This window comes from Hesperophylax consimilis, chromosome 10 (assembly GCF_061612785.1).
Source record: "Hesperophylax consimilis isolate HC1 chromosome 10, BYU_Hcon_1.0, whole genome shotgun sequence".
NCBI classification, from domain to species: Eukaryota; Metazoa; Arthropoda; class Insecta; order Trichoptera; family Limnephilidae; genus Hesperophylax; species Hesperophylax consimilis.
This window is the reverse complement of record NC_142845.1, coordinates 31,704,755-31,723,663: the sequence shown is the minus strand read 5'-3', so window position 1 is coordinate 31,723,663 and position 18,909 is coordinate 31,704,755. Positions and strand designations below refer to the sequence as shown.

General features: G+C 32.6%; 1 protein-coding gene across 1 annotated transcript in view; it reads left to right on the top strand.

Moving 5' to 3' along the window:
- Positions 1 to 18,909, top strand: part of LOC149420618 (uncharacterized) — a 269,966-nt gene that overhangs the window by 206,094 nt on the left and 44,963 nt on the right. Inside the window, exon 3 of the mRNA XM_089636394.1 lies at positions 6,356 to 6,494. Coding sequence (XP_089492520.1) covers positions 6,356 to 6,494 — 139 coding nt within the window. The remainder of the gene's footprint in view (positions 1 to 6,355; positions 6,495 to 18,909) is intronic.

Here is an 18,909-nt window from a genome sequence, read left to right as displayed (position 1 = left end):
AAACAACAATTATTAAATGATATTAACAAAAAAATATAGCTCAGAGCATGGAGCGTACTTAAGTTGTAAAGATGTTGCAAAGAATATGTTGACATAAAATAAATACATACAAAAACATTTGAAATACACAGCGATGTGGCCAAAATAGTGCGTAGGTATTTGCAATGAAAAAATTTTTTTTCAGGTATATGCACAGTTGTTATTTGTATGTTATTACCTAATGACAAATTATATGTGATAACAACAGCTAAGGGTGGTAGGTAAATATAGAATACATCACATTGCTTATTCATTATCCTATTGAAAATTATGAAATGAGTCTTAAATGAACAAGTAATGAATTTCATAATTACCGACTTATTATTCTTAATCAGAGCACGGTGAGTACTCAATCTGTAAATATGTAGGTGCGACGGGTGTGTTGCAATAGAAAAAGAAGTTGCAATTACCTGCGAACTATTCCAGAATCTGACCATAAAAGGAATATAGATATATTCATTTATTTTTTTCCCAGATTTATATAGATTTACTAGAAGTATGAGGTTGCATGAGATCTTACTGATTGTGATAAAAATAAATGAGTATATAAATATTCTATAACAATATATTACAATATGAGAACATGAAATGATATCTTCATTAACAGCCATAATGACAGAGTGAAATAGAAGTCAGATAGATTGACTTTTTAAACGTTGCAGGTCATTGGCATTATTTATTGTTATGATTTTTGAGCTGTCAATTTTCTTCAGTAAGATACGTCCTGAAGATGTCCATGCATATTTAAAATTGTTTTCTCTGGCGAATCGTTTAGTTTGTCCTAGGAGGAATTTTGCTTTTTGTGTTAAGTGATCCGATATATATATTCGTTGGGCATCTTGCGATACTCCTAGATCGTATGTATTTAATTTATTTGTGCTGGGAGTTGTGGCCTTTGTGTATGTTTTTATTTTGCATAAGAAATTATCTCGATCTAGTGTGTTATTAAAGGTCGCAATGATTGATCTGGGATTCTTTTCAGCAATTTTAGGCCCCATTCTATAGATTTTTTTTATTACCGAGCTCACATTTCCTGAAGAGTCCTCAAAGTTGATAATTTTTGTTATTTTATTGAGAATTTCTAAATAGTTATTAGAGATGGATTCTGGAATGCCTCTTATTTCAATATTACATATTTGAGACATATATTCTAGTCTGTCGATTTTGACGTCTTGTTGTGAGATTGTATTAATTAAAATGTTGTTTTGGTTTTTTAATTCGATTAGATCAGCATTATCTTTAACCTGTAATTTTTCCATAGAAGTCACACGCATTTTTAGATCTTCCTGTTGATCCGCCATGAATTGGAATGACTTTAGTAGATCATTGTTTTGTTTTAATATTTCTTCATATTTTTGATCATAGATGCTTAGTTTATTGTCTACAAAAGAAATCATTGTTGTTTTAAATTTTTCAAGTTCCTTCAAGAATATTTCCAATGTTAACGGCTGATTAGAGCCATCTCTGAATGATGAAGCTAGATTTTCACTGGTTATTGTAGGTGTGGTTGTAAGCTTCGCTGTTTGTGCAATTCGTTTTTGATTTTTGGCAACAGGTGTCAGGTCTTGATTGAGTTCATTCATGTTATTATCGATAAGTTTCTGTTTAGTTGATTTTGGAATTTTAATGCACTTCTTACATTTCCATTGTTGCGATTGAGATTGATTTTTTGCACCTCGGCGAGAAGTTTCCACTATATCCGCACACAAAATGTGATATCCATCTTCACATACAGAACATGCTATAAAGTCGGCCGGAACTTCAATGTTTTTTTCGCATGCAGTACATTGAGTATTCATTCTAAATTCGCTGAGCGTGAAATTCACACTAAAAGAGCACTATTGAATAATTGTTTCCTTTAAGGATGGATAACTTTGCTACACTTGAGATCTTCACTCTTTAATATTCAAGAACTATGGCACCGATTTTTGAGTTTATGACACGAGCTCTCGAGGAAAAACAAAAAACTCTTTTTGGTGCAAAAAACACACTTTTTGTGAAAAGAAATACACTGGACAGTGCGCAATCTTCGATTTAGATGAATTGACCACTTTTTAGCTATTTTCTATTGTTGATTTTGTTAATTTTTTGATAATTTGAAGGAGATACAGAAAAACGTCAATACTAGACTTGACAGTGTTGATACTAGACTTGACAGTGTTGATACTAGGCTTGACAGTGTTACAGTGACTTGAAGTTCACTGTCATTTATTGAAAATTTATCATACTTTCAAAGTAAATACAGGGTTCGAAATACTTTTACAAGTTGTAAGACATTAATTAGTAGATCTGTAAGGATATAAATAATTTTGAAAATTTAGAAATAAAAAAGGTTAATATCAATGCAGAGATAATGAATAAGCAAAAAACTTATAATAATAATCTTTTTTTGTAACGATATCCTCACTGGGATCTCCCTTGCTGAGGATTTTATTTACATATGAATCAAATTTGATAATACGGATAAAACAAAGTAATTAGTAGATATATTCAAAAGTGTTTTTTTTCTGAAATAATTATAAATATATTACAAGGTTTTTTTTTCTTTGTTTGAGTTTCCGTCTGTATTTGGTGTCGGTATATTATCTGGTTCTGATCTTCCTATGTTTTTTATCCAGTTTTTTATTTGAAATTTAAATGTTAAACTATTATTGTGAGTTTTTAATGAGAGTGGGATTTTGCTGTAGAGCTTAGTACCATAGCGTAGGAAGCTTTTTTGGCCAAATTTTGTGTTTGTAGTTGCTTGTTGTATAGGTTTTTGACCCTGAGATCTAGTGTTTCTAATATATGTGTTAGTTGTTATATCTTGTGTTTTGTGTTTATGAATGTAAAGGATTATTGTTTTAGAATGGAGTTGTTTAAGTAACATGATGTTTAGTTTTTTGAAGATTTCATCAGTGCTAGTTCTTTCAGGGACTTTCAGAAAAATTTGCATTGTGGCTTTTTATGTTTTAATGAGTGATTTCAGGATATCATCCGATAATACCGTATCCTAAGAGCGATCGGCAAAGAGCCATGGAGATCTTTGCCGATCGCTCTATCTCATGGAGAAGTTTTTTTTACTAAGGACATTCCTTATGGTTTTGAAGAAATTACTTAGTTTTTTAAATTTTACTATTTAGATAGTTAATGTACTTAGTCCATTTTAAATTTGTATACCTCTACAAGTTACATGGTCAACGTTTTCCAATTGGGGAGAGTTGGAAAACGTTGACCATGAAAAAAACCTTTTTTCCCACTTATCCGGTCTTTCTCTAATGACATTGAAACTCCAATTCTACTAAACATTTCCCTCTCTTACCCCTCCCCGCTCCTTCTACCAACCTATCTAAAGGTGTTTGATATTTAGTTTTAAATTTAGTGTACATTTACTTTCTTTTATTCTAGCATAAAGCTGTCATCGAGAGACCATTTTGCTATCTTTTGGCAATTTATTGGTAACCAATAATGATTATAATTCTTAATCATTGAAGACAATATAAGCAACTCTCAAACGAAAATTTGAAACAAAAAAATCAGAAAAAGATTATGTCGCATCTAGGAACCCAGGACCTCAGCCTTGCCAGGGCTTCGATTCGACCATATCCCCTTCGGTCATGTTTTAATGTATCATACTTCGACTAAGAACTACCAACATTATTTAATCTGGATAGTATATATTATCAATTTTGATTTTATTTATTAAAGACTATTTTAGCAATTCCTAATATTGTCTTCAATAATTAAATATTAAAATTTGAGGTTTTACTCATGAAGTTATTTAAAAAATAAATATTCTTCCTAGACTTGCAGATAAAGTCAATAGATGTCGCACATTAAAATTAAAATAAGATATATTTATCTATGACACTGTCTATGTAGATAACATTTAGTTCTAGTTGAATCTTGCGATCATACATAAATATTGAAGCCAATAAAAATGTGCGGTGAGAAAAATGAAGGCAATGTCGGTAGTTCTTATTCAAAGTATGATACAGTTAAATATGACCGAAGGAGATTGGGTTCCATTAGCTCAGTTTGTAGAGCAGTGCCCCGGCAAGGCAAGGGTCCCGGTTTCGAGTCCTAGATGTGCCCTTTCTTTTTCTGTTTCAAATATTCGTTTAGGAATCGCTAAAATTGTCTTCAATAATTAAATATTACAATTTCAGGTTTTACTGATTAGGTTATTCCAAAAAAAATATACATTTTTTTAATGGGTGTCATATGTTAACTTTTCTTGAAAGTCTTGGATGAATACTTTTTTAATTTATTTTTTTGGAATAACTTAATGAATATTATCTCAAAATTTGATATCTAATCAAACGAAAAATGTACATAAAGGTTATTATTTAGGAAACAAAATATTATCATATTATTTTTTCCATGTTTTGTTGATCAAATAATATTTTTGCTTACAATATATGGACTCTATGGTAATTTGATGATCAGGACCAAGGTACACAAGGTAAACATAATTAACCGAATATTTCCCAGGCTCCTATTACTTCGATCACAAATCAAGTCCACAGATCTGGAGCAGTCTCCCGTGTGATTGATGAAATGACATCCGTACATGTCCGGTGTCCACACACGTCTAGTTGTCCGCCCTATATGACGCCGGACTTCCGGTTCCATTCAACCACTCTACCAAAATCAATAGTCTATGAATCAATACTTTAACCCTCTCTGGGGTCGTACAATAATAATTATTGATTGGTGTCTGCCGTCGGTGTATAGACTAGATAGTTGTTCCGAAACTTAGTTTTATACGGAAAACTACGAAATTAATTTCGAGAAACAGCCGGACAGACCTGATGAGAGTATTTTTCTGGCTTGTAGAAAATGGAGTCTTTGTAGTATGATAAGAAAAAGTTTCTTTACAGCAAAATACCTACATATTTTTTTACGTTACAATAAAACAGATCAATGCAAAAGAAGAAAATTTAAAAATAGAAATATGTTGTTCGTCTGAAGCATTATTTTGAGCTCTTCTGTGACGTGATGTTTACATATGATTTCAAAGTAGAATTCTGTTGTTCGACTGAAGCATCAAATGTGAGCTCTTCTGTTACATGATGTTTACATTTGTAAAGTAGAAATCTGTTGTTCGACTGAAGCATCAAATGTGAGCTCTTCTGTTACATGATGTTTACATTTGTAAAGTAGAAATCTGTTGTTCGACTGAAACATCAAAAGTGAGCTCTTCTGTGACATGATGTTTACATATGATTTGTAAAGTAGAAATCTGTTGTTCGACTGAACCATCAAATGTGAGCTCTTCTGTGACATGATGTTTACATATGATTTGTAAAGTAGAAATCTGCTGTTCGTCTGAGGCATCAAATGTGAGTTCTTCTGTGACATGATATTTAAACTTTTTTTCTGATTTTGTAGGTGAACCAAAATTTTATAGCTCGTAGTGTCATTTCCATCGTGAACTTTGCAGCATTGACATATATAATTAACCTTTACACTTATAACTGTCAAAAATGTATTAATATGACAGTTTAAAACTCAAATCAGAAAGAGTAATCACGTCGCTAGATAAAGACTTATTCTGTTTAATGTATTTTTCAACACTCTTTGGATCTCTTTTGTATACACGTCCAAACTATACTGAATTTAATGGAATCCTTATGTAACGTAATATCAACATCATTGCGCACTGCCAACTCTTTTGCAGTATCTATATCAATAAAACTGCCAACTCCTATCTATCTATAAAATTAAAAATGTTAATTTTCGTTTGTTCAAAATCCTAAATCTCCGAAAGGTCTTCACCAACTGTTTTGAAATTTTGTTACAACGTTACATTTGAATACGCGTATGTTTTTATATACATACATTATATAGATGTCACCTGTGACAGGTAAAAACATGTTTTTTTTAAAAAACAGCACTTTTTGCCGTAAAAGTTGTTATTTTCTATTGTTTCTCTATCTGCACAGACAAACCGAGCCAAGGCAAAGCGTGGCGGAGTACAGCTAGTCCTAAATAAATTTGAAGGTGCCCTGTTGTTTATATTTATTTTCACGTTTCAATCATCGGACATGCCTTCGATTAAATTTTATTCATACTTACAATAATTATTTTTTTAATGTACCTTAAAATTATCATGAAAACATGTCCTTGGCTGGTGCTAAATACTCACCCATATTTTTTTTGGCAAAATATGGTTAGATTAGTCATAGTGCCTGAGTTACTATGAATACTTACGTTCATCATAATTTGGTTCCAAATTCCATCCCCAATAGGCTGGGCGTCCGAGAGACCTTTTGAGACCCACCTCGGTCAAGAAATCCGAATGATGCTTATGTATGTAACTGTTTGGTTCCAGGTTCCATCCCAGGTGGGCTGGGCGTGCCGGAGAACATCACGGTGACTTTCCTGAACCCCACCTCGGTCAAAGTGTCCTGGGCCACCGCGGTGGACAACGTGGACAAGTATGACGTCACCTACAAGCCCACTGACGCTAGGTGAGTACTATTATAGACACATTGATTTTGCATCACAAATATCTGAAAGTATTATTATCTTAATGAGTGTGCATTTTAAGATTGTGGTAAACGGAAGTGACGCCATCTGTTATATTCAAAACGAACTGATGTAGTTTTCAAACCGCGGCTGCGGGATTTTATTTGCTAGAATTATTAGTTAATGAATTACTTAGCAATATTTTAAATGCGGCAGTCACTCGATACAGAAAGATGAAAAGATACAGCTAAAAAGGGTTGGATCCTTAGATTTTTTATTTGTTTATTTATTTATTATTTATTAAAAGCCCGATAGGGCTTTTATATAGTAAGTTGACAGTATATGTATCATGTATGTAAGTGTAACATGTACATGGATAAAATAGCTAAATATAATTTACTCATAAGGTAATTAGAAAGTAATATGGTAAAGTAAATCAAAGTATGAAGGCAAGACGTTTTTTTAAAACTAATAAATAATACCAGTTAATAACTAGCAAATAGGTCTGAAATTAGTTGTCTTTTGAATCTCACAAAGTTATTAACACCAAATATATCAACAAGTTTACAGTATTTATTTGCAAGGTGCAAGTTTTTCTTATGTTCCTTTATTCATCAATGTTTACTTTGCTGTTGATGGATGTATCTTTAGATGGCCATGGATTGCCACGCATTTATGACCACATTAGATAATCATACAGCGCAAAAATTGTGCTTAAAGATGTCCCAAATGTACATTTTGCAGGCTACAAATCGAAACTGGCAAATTTTCGAGATAAAGTAAACGTAATACGTATGTAGATACATCTTTAGGTTAAGAATAACCTATATTTTGTGTTGAACTTTCAAAACAACGTTCGTATAATAAACCTTTTTATGAAGCTCAACATCAAATTTATTTTCACATGTAATAAAAGAATAAACGATAGAACTTACAATGCTTTTCCGAATAAATATATTCACGCGAGGCATCACATGATGTTTTATGCGTTCAAGAGTCCACTATACTCGAACATTTATAATTAAGACGATACAACTGTTCAATGAATCTGCATCTGTATTAGATATTATGCCTACTCATATGTGCTTAATGTAAACAGATTAATGATCGTGTCTTGGCATACGTTCAATAGAAAGCATAAAACAGATACGATATTCTGTAGAAGTGTAGATTATTTGTTGTGCTAATTCAATGATCAACATGGGCACTTAATATTACTATTCTACAATTTGTAACCAAATGTTCCTTTTCAATAACGAACCGGTGAACGGTAGATTGAGGTAGGGGGAACGTGTTTAAAAATGGTCACAGCGAGTCACAAGATTTTTTTTTCAGAATTTTATCCAAAATCACAAATTTTAACTTCGCTACATAGAAGGCGGTCTGTGGCAGGACAACGTCTTATATTTTTAAATGCATTCCAAATGGTTGAGTTACATTCTATATAATAATAATAATAAGAATCCTTTTATTCTGAACTTCTGTTAGGTATATTAATATTAGAAATGTTTTGTTTGTTATAATATATCCCGAAGCTCAGTTTGCCTCTTGGCATAGGCCTCCTCTAACAATTTCCATTGGGACCTGTCACGCGCTACTCTTCTCCATTGATGTCCAGCCGTGAGTTTTAGGTCGTCTTCCCATCTCATGTGTTGACGTCCTCTACTTCTCTTGCCATCTCTGGGATACCACTCAGTGACATTTTTACACCATTTCTCTTGTGGGTCTCGGATCATATGACCTGTCCATCTCCATTTTTGTTGGTCTATTCGGGTAACTATATCGGCAACATTAGTTATCTCCCTTATTTTGCTACATCTCACTCTTTCCTGTTTTCTTATTCCTGTCAAACTTCTCTCCATGGCTTTCTGGCAGCGTTCCAACTTTTCTTTGTGGCGTTTGGTGAGTGCCCAAGTTTTGCATCCATAGGTGATGACTGGAATTATACACGTGTTGAAGACTTTCCTTTTTATTTGCATACTTAGTTCCTTGGATTTCAAGACTTCTTTCAAAGACCAGTATTTCTTCCATCCATTTGCTACTCTTCGCTCGATTTCTTTAGTGATATTATTTGTCCAAGATAGATGTAATCTGACAAATATTCGAGTGGTTGGTTGTCAATGTTTATAGTTACTGGATCAGAGTGTTTAAGAAATTTTGTTTTGTTTTTGTTCATGCATAGGCCGACTTTCCTCGTTTAGTGATTCTATCATTTTATTTAGGTGCGTTGGGTTTTCCTCGAATAGGACTATATCGTCTGCAAATCTCAGGTGGTTCAGTTTTGCACCTTGCACGTTGATACCATATTTTTCCCAATCTAGTTTGCGGAAGATACTTTCTAGAGCAGCCGAGAACAATTTTGGTGATAGAAGGTCTCCCTGTCTTACTCCTCTCTTGATCTTGAACTTTTTCCCCAAGGTTTCTAGTTGGATCCTCGCTTCGCAATTCAGGTATATGTTTTTTATAATATTGATGCATATTAAAGGTATCCCCTGCTGTTCAATTCTAACTGGTTACTTAATATAAAAAATTCAGCCTGCCTATGTCAACCGATATCGCAGAAAATTTCAAAGTTTTGTTAGTATTAGAGCCAGGAGTGTTTACGAGATGTTGAAGACGTCGGGGACGCCCGAGGAATACTTAACGCAATATCTCTGCACCGTAATGATATACAGGGTGGAATTAAATTAGATGTAATGTAGTTTTTTAACAGTAACATTGTAGTATACAGTAGTGAATGGTGGAAGAAGTCAGAGGCGCCCGAGAAAAACATTAGCAATAGGGAAGCATTGCGGGGGATTCACTTTTATATATTGTATACTTATATATTATATTAAATGTACAGCTGAGCAGGGAACTTTTTATCAATAAAATAAATGCAATCAAAAGAGATAGATGTATAATAAATGGTTCCATGATAACTCAACACAGTGAAAATTCAACACACCTTTAAAAAGTGATAAAAAGTCATTAAAAAAGATGAAAAAAAAAATAAACCTAACCTAACCTACTTAACCCAGTTAATAAAGTTTTTGTTTCATTACTTTCCATGAATTTATATAACTTTTTAAAGACGTGATGAATTATCATTTCGATGATTTATCCGGTCACCATAATAAATACGTAACGGTCTATTGTGAAATAAATGCATGTTGTGTTTTTGTGGTTTTGGTTAAACACTGTTTTGTCGTGCCAGGTAAGTATGGTTCTGTTTAGCATTATTTTTTTGAATACTTGGGTACATTTTGAACATTATTGTTTTTCAGGGAAAATGTACACTTTCACACAAACAAAGTACATTCAATTGTCAAATTTGCTTTGAGTTTAATAGTCATGAAAATTGTAACTGATTGTTTGTATAATTCTGACACACGATACTTACCTATAATACAATAAGTTTTAAAGAAAAATTATTTTTATTGCCAATTAAAAATTGGAACTGATTTGTCGAGAATTCAAACTATCCCACGATTTTTCACGAGTCAGCGCTAGTAGTATTATTATTATTACTACCTTTATTGCATTTCTTACTGGCACCTATTTAACAAATTGATTAAAACCGCATTCCGCGACTTATATAACTCATATATACCTACTACTGATTTTTATACATCGATCTAGCAGTGAAGGCCAAATTAGGCTAAATGCCGTTTCGAAATGGGAAAGCTTAATTCGATTAGATGGTGGAATAATCCCGAAAAGCCACAGATAGACAAAGCCTATTCTAGCAGTACACGTTCAGTCGGCGAGTCAGCGGGTAGCTTATTTCGGGACTGTATTAAAAATTGCGCAACACTTGAGTTCGATCTAATCCTTCTGGCCTCTGACATACTCATTTCTTAAAGTTACCGTCAGCAAGTCGGAGAATTTGTGTGTATTTCCGCTTCTCAATAAAAACTAAATAAAACAGAATATTTATGAACGTATCCGAAAACTAAACACTGTTTTTAAGGGTGATGAAATAGGTACGCTTTCAAAATTTATTATTAAAACATAATTTTTTTAAAGATTAATATTTTGAAATCAAACATAAAAAAATATTAAAATAGCTCACTTTACGTTTTTTGTCTAAAAGCTGAACTAAAATTACTAATTACGAAAAAAACACATATTTTATTAGAAAAATTTATTATAAACTTTACTGCCACCTCTCTTTTTGTCGTTTCATGAAAAAATCTAATTTTAAATTTTTTTCTCAAATTCGGTTGGAACCTTTGGTTTCGTACAGGTTTGAACTATTCTGTGGTAAACTTCTGTATTTGAATATATAAAGCTTGGTCTTTTCTCTTTTAAACACTGTTGGGTTACACTTGGGTTATTTCACGGTTGGGTTGAGCTGTTCCGAAAAGCGTTGAAAAAAAGTTGATTCTACGGGTAATAGCTATTTGTTCCCTAAACCGAACAAATCATCCTGAGGAGTTTAGGATCTACCAGATATTTGAAACCACAGATAATTTGAAAGAAATAATAATATATTCAGTTTTACGTTACGAGGACATTACTCGTTTCATATAAGTGTTTTTTTTACATTTGACAAGAGCTTACAATTACCAAGGAAAAACATCATGAATTGATTGTTAGAATTTTGAATATTTGTAGAAAAGCATAATTATCGCGAAAACCTTTAATGTTTTATTTTAATAGGGCATCGTAAATTGTGGAAAATGATTAATGTTTAAAAGTTTTCGAGTAATGGTGTGTAAAATTCGAATTACTGATGACTGATTATTTTGGAAGCTAATTGAGTGGATTAAATACAGTGCATAACATTGTGCGGCTAATTGGAGTGGTAATGAATAATGCTGTTTGGTAAATAAATAATAATAATATTTCATTTCACTAACCATGACGCCATTCCCCAGTGTGGGAACCAATATTTTGGCATTTTTTTCTTGCTTCAATCTTATTCATACGTACTCTCTCGTTATTCCAACTTCGAGCAGTACCAAATAAATTGATTCATTTGATTATGCTGCCATGTTCGTCTGGAGAATACGGTGTTATAAAACAGTGCCATGTTTTTCTAGGGGTGCCCGATTTTTTATTTCATCCACTTGGGCGAAACTTCCTTCTTCGATAAATTGCTAAAATATATTTTTACTACCATCCCTTTCATTTTCAGTAGTAAGTAGCGCACACACGTGAAAAATCACAAATTAATTTGATTTCTACATAAATCAGTTCCAATTTTTTTAAATGACAAATAAAATAATTTCCCGTTAAGAATATTTAATAGGTAGGTTCTTATGCACAAAACCAAAATAAGTGTTTTTTTTAATAATCCAACGGGGCTGGTAGGATATGGTGCGTACTTAGCGGTGTTTTTACGAATACGAGTATAAGTATATTGTAAAGAAAAGTTTACACAGTGTAATTCACGCTTCTGTACAGAGTGATAAACTAGTTTGTGTAGGCCAAGGTCATATAAAACAGGTAAAAACAAATAAACTTTCTCACAATTTAGCTTGGCTTTTCCCGAACTCTTTTATTAATGTGCAAACAATCGTAGAATTTTAATCCATTACTTTCATTCTGAAAAAACATGAACGGAAACGTTAAAGATTGATTGATTGCTCACTCCAAAACCGGTGTAGTCTCAAGAGTAAAGTGTTTGCTACATTTGGGGTAGTATTTCAATATCTTTTACGAGGAAACGATATAATCTGCAATATATTTTGAGTTTGAGGGTTTGATTCCCTCAGCAACAATAATTTTCAAAAATTATTAGAAAGAGTTAAAAATAGTTTTTCAAAACCTCATGTAATATTGATATCCGTGACAAAGGGTATCTAAAATTTCTAAATAATAATGGCTTCTCCGAATTTGCCAATTACATAATCACATTACACATTACATAAATACAGGGGTCAGTTAACTGGTCCTCACTGGATAACTTGGAGGCACTAGAGTTACTGAAAGCCAAAAACATTTATAGCAAAGTCATCAACAACTAAATCGACCTAAATAAAAGTCCGATACTTAAGTTGTTCCCTATTGACAAAGAGCAATCTCTTTCCAATCTTTTACCTTCTATATTGATAAAAAATGTTACGTGTAGATTATAAATTTTAGTACAGCATTTTACTCCCCTGAAGAAGCTACGGTTGAAACAAAACCCGGTCAGCATTAATAATACAAATTGGTGCGTTTACTAAGTTATTGTTTCATTTTAAATTACAATAATAACGAATAAAAATTATATACAATTTTTCAAAGCACCAATACGCAACAATAACAAATGTTTTCAGATCTCGTGTGTACTTTATTCGAAAAATATTGATGGCGTTTTCCAATGTACATGGTAACTAGTAATTGCTGCGAAATATTGAAAGATTTAACGTAACGCCGCGCCGCCTCGCCCCGTTGTGCCAGCAATATCTAGTGGTGATCAATGACCGGTCAGTGACTGAGTTAGCAACGGGTCTGGTTCCATTCATTGGCTTGCTAAGTCCTCCATCAAGACCCAAGCAACAGTAGAAGGAGATTTTCAAATATTGCCAGGTTATAATAAAATTATAAATGCTTTAGATAAAAATATCCCATAATATTGATACGTTACATTACATTGAAATAATTCATTTACCTCAATAATATTCCTAACTCGATCGGCAATAAATAAATACAAACAAGTTTTCCGCTTATTAACCTTCGTAAAATATTTCAAGAAATATATTGGAGCAACCGAAAGTTATTTTATTATATTTAATGACGCTGACTTTCAAAATTTACTTGTATTCCGTAACACGATAAAGAACTCGTATAACTTTTATTGTTTGGCGTAAGGCTATTTTACCACTAGAGCCTTCGTGCGTATTCATCGATCGAATATTATTTTATGAACTACATTGTCAAATTCGCTGTCGTGTTTTACTTTATGTCCGTGAGGCGTTTGACACGAACACCGTAATCGAATTGTTATGAAATAAATTAGATATTTAAAAAAATATTTTTTTGAATATATCTTTTGACATCAAACCGTTATTTTACAATAGGTTAGTCCGTTATAAGAAGTTGTGAACAAGTTACTTATCTTCACGCCAATTTACTGCACGAAATATTTGGATGAAATAATAATGTAATTTGATTTGATAATTATTTTCTTTAACAAGCCATGTCTTTCTGAAAACTTTCTCGATTAACCTTCATGTGATATTTTCTTCCGACACCCATTTTTTTCAAACATCCGTAATGCTAATTGAATATGCAATTGAATTATTATCGAAGAAATCAAACACTTGGCTTGTGGCTTGACATAATACAAACAAAAAAGTTATTTGTTTAAGACCACTTTACTGGAGTTATATAAATCGACCGGTTTCGGTTGATCTCAATTTTCACCAGGATAATAAACATTTTGGAAGGATTGTTTTACAGAATTTGAACAAACAAGTTCTGGGAAGGTTATATTCAAGATCTTATTATTTCAGTTTTCTGAACCCCCTGGCCAATAATTATATAATAGTATAACTTGAATAAAACCTTCACAAAACTTGAAAACCAACTTTGAAATTAGATGAATTGTTCAATTTCTATGAAACAACCCGTCCTAAAACTGATGGAGGTTGAGATTAAACGAAGCCGGTCGACGTGAATAACTCAAGTATAGTGGTTTTACAATAACTTTTTTCGTTTGTAAAATGTCAAGCCATAAAGTGTTTGTTTTCTTCGATAACATTAAATACGCTACAATATATTATGTATTCGAAATACTTTATTGCGAATACGTCTCAGGAATATCAAATAATATATCATATGATAGTGATTATTTTTAGGGTCACTATCCCGTGTTGCGCTTCTTCCTCTCCTTAATACCTTACTGTTTCCATCATCAGGGCATACGTAATGATGGACTCTATAACGTTGGCATAATAACATTGCAAAAAATAATCACGATAATACTTTTGGCCGTGAGAATCTCAAAATTTATATCCTATTATTTATTTAATCCCTCTTTCTCGGGACGTTGACACTTCACCTCAATAACGACTCAGAAACGTTTTTTGTAATAATCTTATTTATTTGATTTATAGTCTTAAAGTAACCTAACTCAATTCATTTTAGTTATATTTTCAGTTTTTTTTCTTATTATTCAGTATGTGTTGTAGGTTGATCCATTTTCCCTATTTAATATTCCTACCTTCACCAGGAAAACCACATTATACGGCCCTCTCTTTATGTGACCCTGGTACTCTGGTTTCTGGTGTTGTTGAAGAGGATATTCAGTCCATAAATTCAACTTGCCTATCGTAAGTAATTCACCTGATACAGTGTATTTAATGTAGTTGCCGTCAAGTGCGACATGATACGAGGTAATACTTTTGCGCATTACGATTTTTCGTCAAGTGAATTTGACCTCAGTTTCATTCTTTCTTTTCTTTTTTTACTTTCATTTTAAGTATAATATCGTATTTTTGGCCTAATGCAAATTTATCACATTTTTACGGTCGTTATAAAAAGTTCTTGCTTGGTTATATGGTAAAACGGAAAGATTTTACGTTTTCCTGAAGAAACAGGTAAATTTGTTTATTTTTTCTACTCGGTAAGTTTGTTAAAACAAACTGTGCTTTAATGTTCTTTTAAAAGCAAAAATGTACGGTTTATTAGTAGTGAATTTACATTAAATTTAAATAAGTACCTGCTCTGCCGTGGAAAAATAATATTTATATTGGTTTTATATTATTTTACTTAAAACAACGATTTAGGAATGGATGAACAACTATTTTATTTTTTTTAAATAAAAAAATTTACTTGCTTGACTTCACAGGTTGCAATTTCTGTAGTCTAGAAGTGGGAACTTTAGATCACATTTTTTTTTAAAATTTCCATTTAACTAACTAACCATCACGCCGTTTCCCGCAGGGGTTGGCAAAAAGGATGGACCGCCAAACAAATCGGTCGTGGCACACATTTATTGTCTAATTCACATTCATACATACTCTTCTATTATTCTGACTCTTGGACATGGCCCGACTCGAGTAGGTATCTGATTTACTTGATCATGTCTTCCTCGGGGGTCCCCGACACTTCTGCTACCATTCGCATTTTTTCTCTTTTATAAAGCCTTATCTAAAAGTGCCTCAGCTTTAGATATTGAATCTCACCTTTTCTAAATCCGAACTCGACTTCAATGTTCCGTATGATTCTGAAATTAGCCTATTTTTATAACATCAATACATAAATTCGCCATCCCTCTTTATCCATAATTTGAAATGATGGTCTATGACACGCTTGAAGGGTGAAAGCCAGAAACATTGACAAAACGTTAACCCGACAGTTGATCCCCCGACAAGATGCCCCGCCGACAGTTGATCCCCTAGACCGTTAATCTCCCGGGACAGTTAATTCCTCTGCCAGTTATTCCCCTAAATGGTTATTTCTTATCTATGTACGTCCCAAAATCGATATTCTTATATCTGCATATGTCTTGAGAGGAAATCCGATGTAGAAATATTTTTAAAAACAACAATACCGTGTCCCCGAAAGAATATGCAGTGAAAAAAAAACATGACATACTTATATTTAAAGTCTGCTTTGGGAAACACGCTATATCTACTCTATCTAATCGGAATCGAAAAAACTTCTCCTTTACTTAACATAAGCATTGATTTTGAATTCGAATGGGAAATACTGCTGCAGTTTTAACAATGAACAAAATTTTAAAACATTTATGTATTTTTATATCATCCTCTTCGGGTGCCCCATTCTTTAAAGATATTGACGACCACTTATCGTAATATATTTTGTCCTGAGCTACGTAGAACAGTTCCACCCCCACTTTGTCTTCCAGGCCTCCTTTTATGACCAATTTCAGTATGTAATACTTGTTGCTCCGTGGCAAGTGTCCAAGGAATTTTGCTTATTCACTATCTAACTAAACATTGCAGGCATTCTCTCTTTATTGAATTTTCTTGGTTCCTTGGTAACTACTTTCGCCCATTGTATCTTCTATAATATGCTGTACAACGTGGAGGTTTCAATGTTAATGTGTGGCATGCGTAGACATAGCTACATTGTTACTATCGAGCACCGGGATATTTTTCCATGTAGGGGATAAGTTCAATTCTCGCAATCTCGGTCCGGAAAAATAGGATAATAATCTTTATATATATTGAAAAGGCTTTACAAGTTAGGTGGGTATATTGATTCAACTGTTTGTAATTTACAAGTCTATTTAATAATCCATGTTTTCCATAAAAAAGTTTATGCACCAATGTATTATGGAGAAAATTTGAGGTAGGTACCTACATGTAAGTTCAAAAGGTCATGGGGTAATTTTACTATTTTGTGACAAACGTCAAAAGTTAGTTACTGAGCTGTCTGTAAGTGACGTTGAAAATGTCGATGGTCAATGCAGAATGGTTGGCGCATTCTGCTAGGCAGAAGTCCTCGTTCTCGGAGTATAAAAAGTGCACGGTATCTCCCATGAGTATACTTGTTAGGCACGTATAAGTTAACCTCTTCCAATATAAGTGGTTTTCAGAGATTAGTTTAAAAAACATCTGCCTAAAATTATTTTTCGACGTGCTTCTAAGGTGTTGAAATCTAGGGTTCCTGTCAAGAACGAAAATGGATAGTACTATATTCTTTCATATGATGTACGTAATGCATACGTTCTTTTTTTTATTTCTATGATATGATTTTTAAGTCTGTAGTTTTTTAGCGCACTAACGCAGCAAAACAGAGTTCTGGTATCAACGAAACTGCTTTCAGATGGCGATATAATTTCCACGATAAGCTTGTAATCCACTTCACTGTAAACATGAGGAAAATACGCCGTTTTGTTTATACCGTATACAATCCATATACATTTACAAGGGTTATTCGGAAAGGGAAGCTACAACATATATAAGTTATGAAACATGGCTTAGGGTTACTAGAAATAACATTCAATTTGGCCACATGTATTCTGATTTCAACCTCCCTAAAGCCCAAAGCCCTTCCACGGTAATATTATTATTTTAATAATATCATGTTGTAGAATTAATATTGTAATCTCTGTGGACCCGTCTGGATTATACCATGCCATATCACATATGGTTGAATAACCCCACTAAAGTCTAAGGTTGGACTGGGTGGCAATCCGAACCTTTGCTTAATCGAGAGATTCATTCAAAGTTGAAAGGGTGTGCCGATTACAAAAAAGTATGTACCTGACGATACCTAACACGTGTAACTGATAACAATATTTGGCTAATTTATATACCGCCGTTTTCTTTAAAAATCAACTCGGACATTATCAATATTATACCACACAAGCTCACAACATCTAAAAAACCTTAACAAATCTTTATATTTTGTGTTTTATTTTTCAAACTGTCGAGTTATGAATGTCTAAAATTGCCCACTCGTCCATACCTATATATTACAAAAATAGATTTCATTTAAAATTAATTTGTATCTGTTTATCAATATTTCAGGGATGACGTTCAATCATAATTAAGCTCAGATTTGTTTGTAGTAGTTTTAAAAAATATATTATTGTATTGATTATCCACATGTGTATACATTATTTTCGTAATAATTGCAAATTGATTATTACTCAGTTTTTATATACCTACTAGTAATATTTCTCTGTCGAAAATGTGTATTAAAATTGTAATAACAATAAATTGTATAACAGTATATTTATGCGTATTGTTCTGGTTGAGTGTTGTATTGCATTAGTGATTGAAAGCTTGTCAAGACGGAGTAGAAAAATTACCAAAATACGAAATTACTGCCATTGATTATATGTTTATTTTTTAAAAAGAAATTGTCTAATCATCTCTAAATAGTGTGAAATAAAGTCGCTATCTGCGTTCGTTCGTCTTTTTGTGTGCTTAGTTCTTCAAAACAACGCGACGGATTTTGAAAGGGTTTTAACTATCATTTAGAAAATTTCTTCCGGAAGGTTTATATACGTTACAATAAATAAGTCTGGATTCAATTTACGTATTTATTATGAATATTCAATTTACAAAAACCATTAAAATTTTATAAATATTCAATTTACAAAAACCAAAAAAAAAAAAAATTAAAATTAAAACTTATAAAAAATAAAAACTTTCTTCTACAATACATAAATACTTGTCACACATATACATAACCACGTAAACACCTCAGCACAGGTTCTCCTAGTGAGGTGTTCACGAAACATACAATATTACTCACATACAGTTTCACCTTCTCAAACCTACCTTACACACAACAAATTATAGTTATAAGTTTGAAATATATCATTTACAAATATACATAATTATATGAACACTGTAAATATAATATAGAAATAAAAAAATAAAAATTAGCTACACTGTTCATTATCCGAGGGTTGGTAATTCTCTGTTTCTAGAAGCTTGTTGTCCGGCAATAATATCCCACAGGCAATTGCTACATCCTAGCGACATCTGTCGGACTCTGGAGTAAGCTTTATGAGTGGTG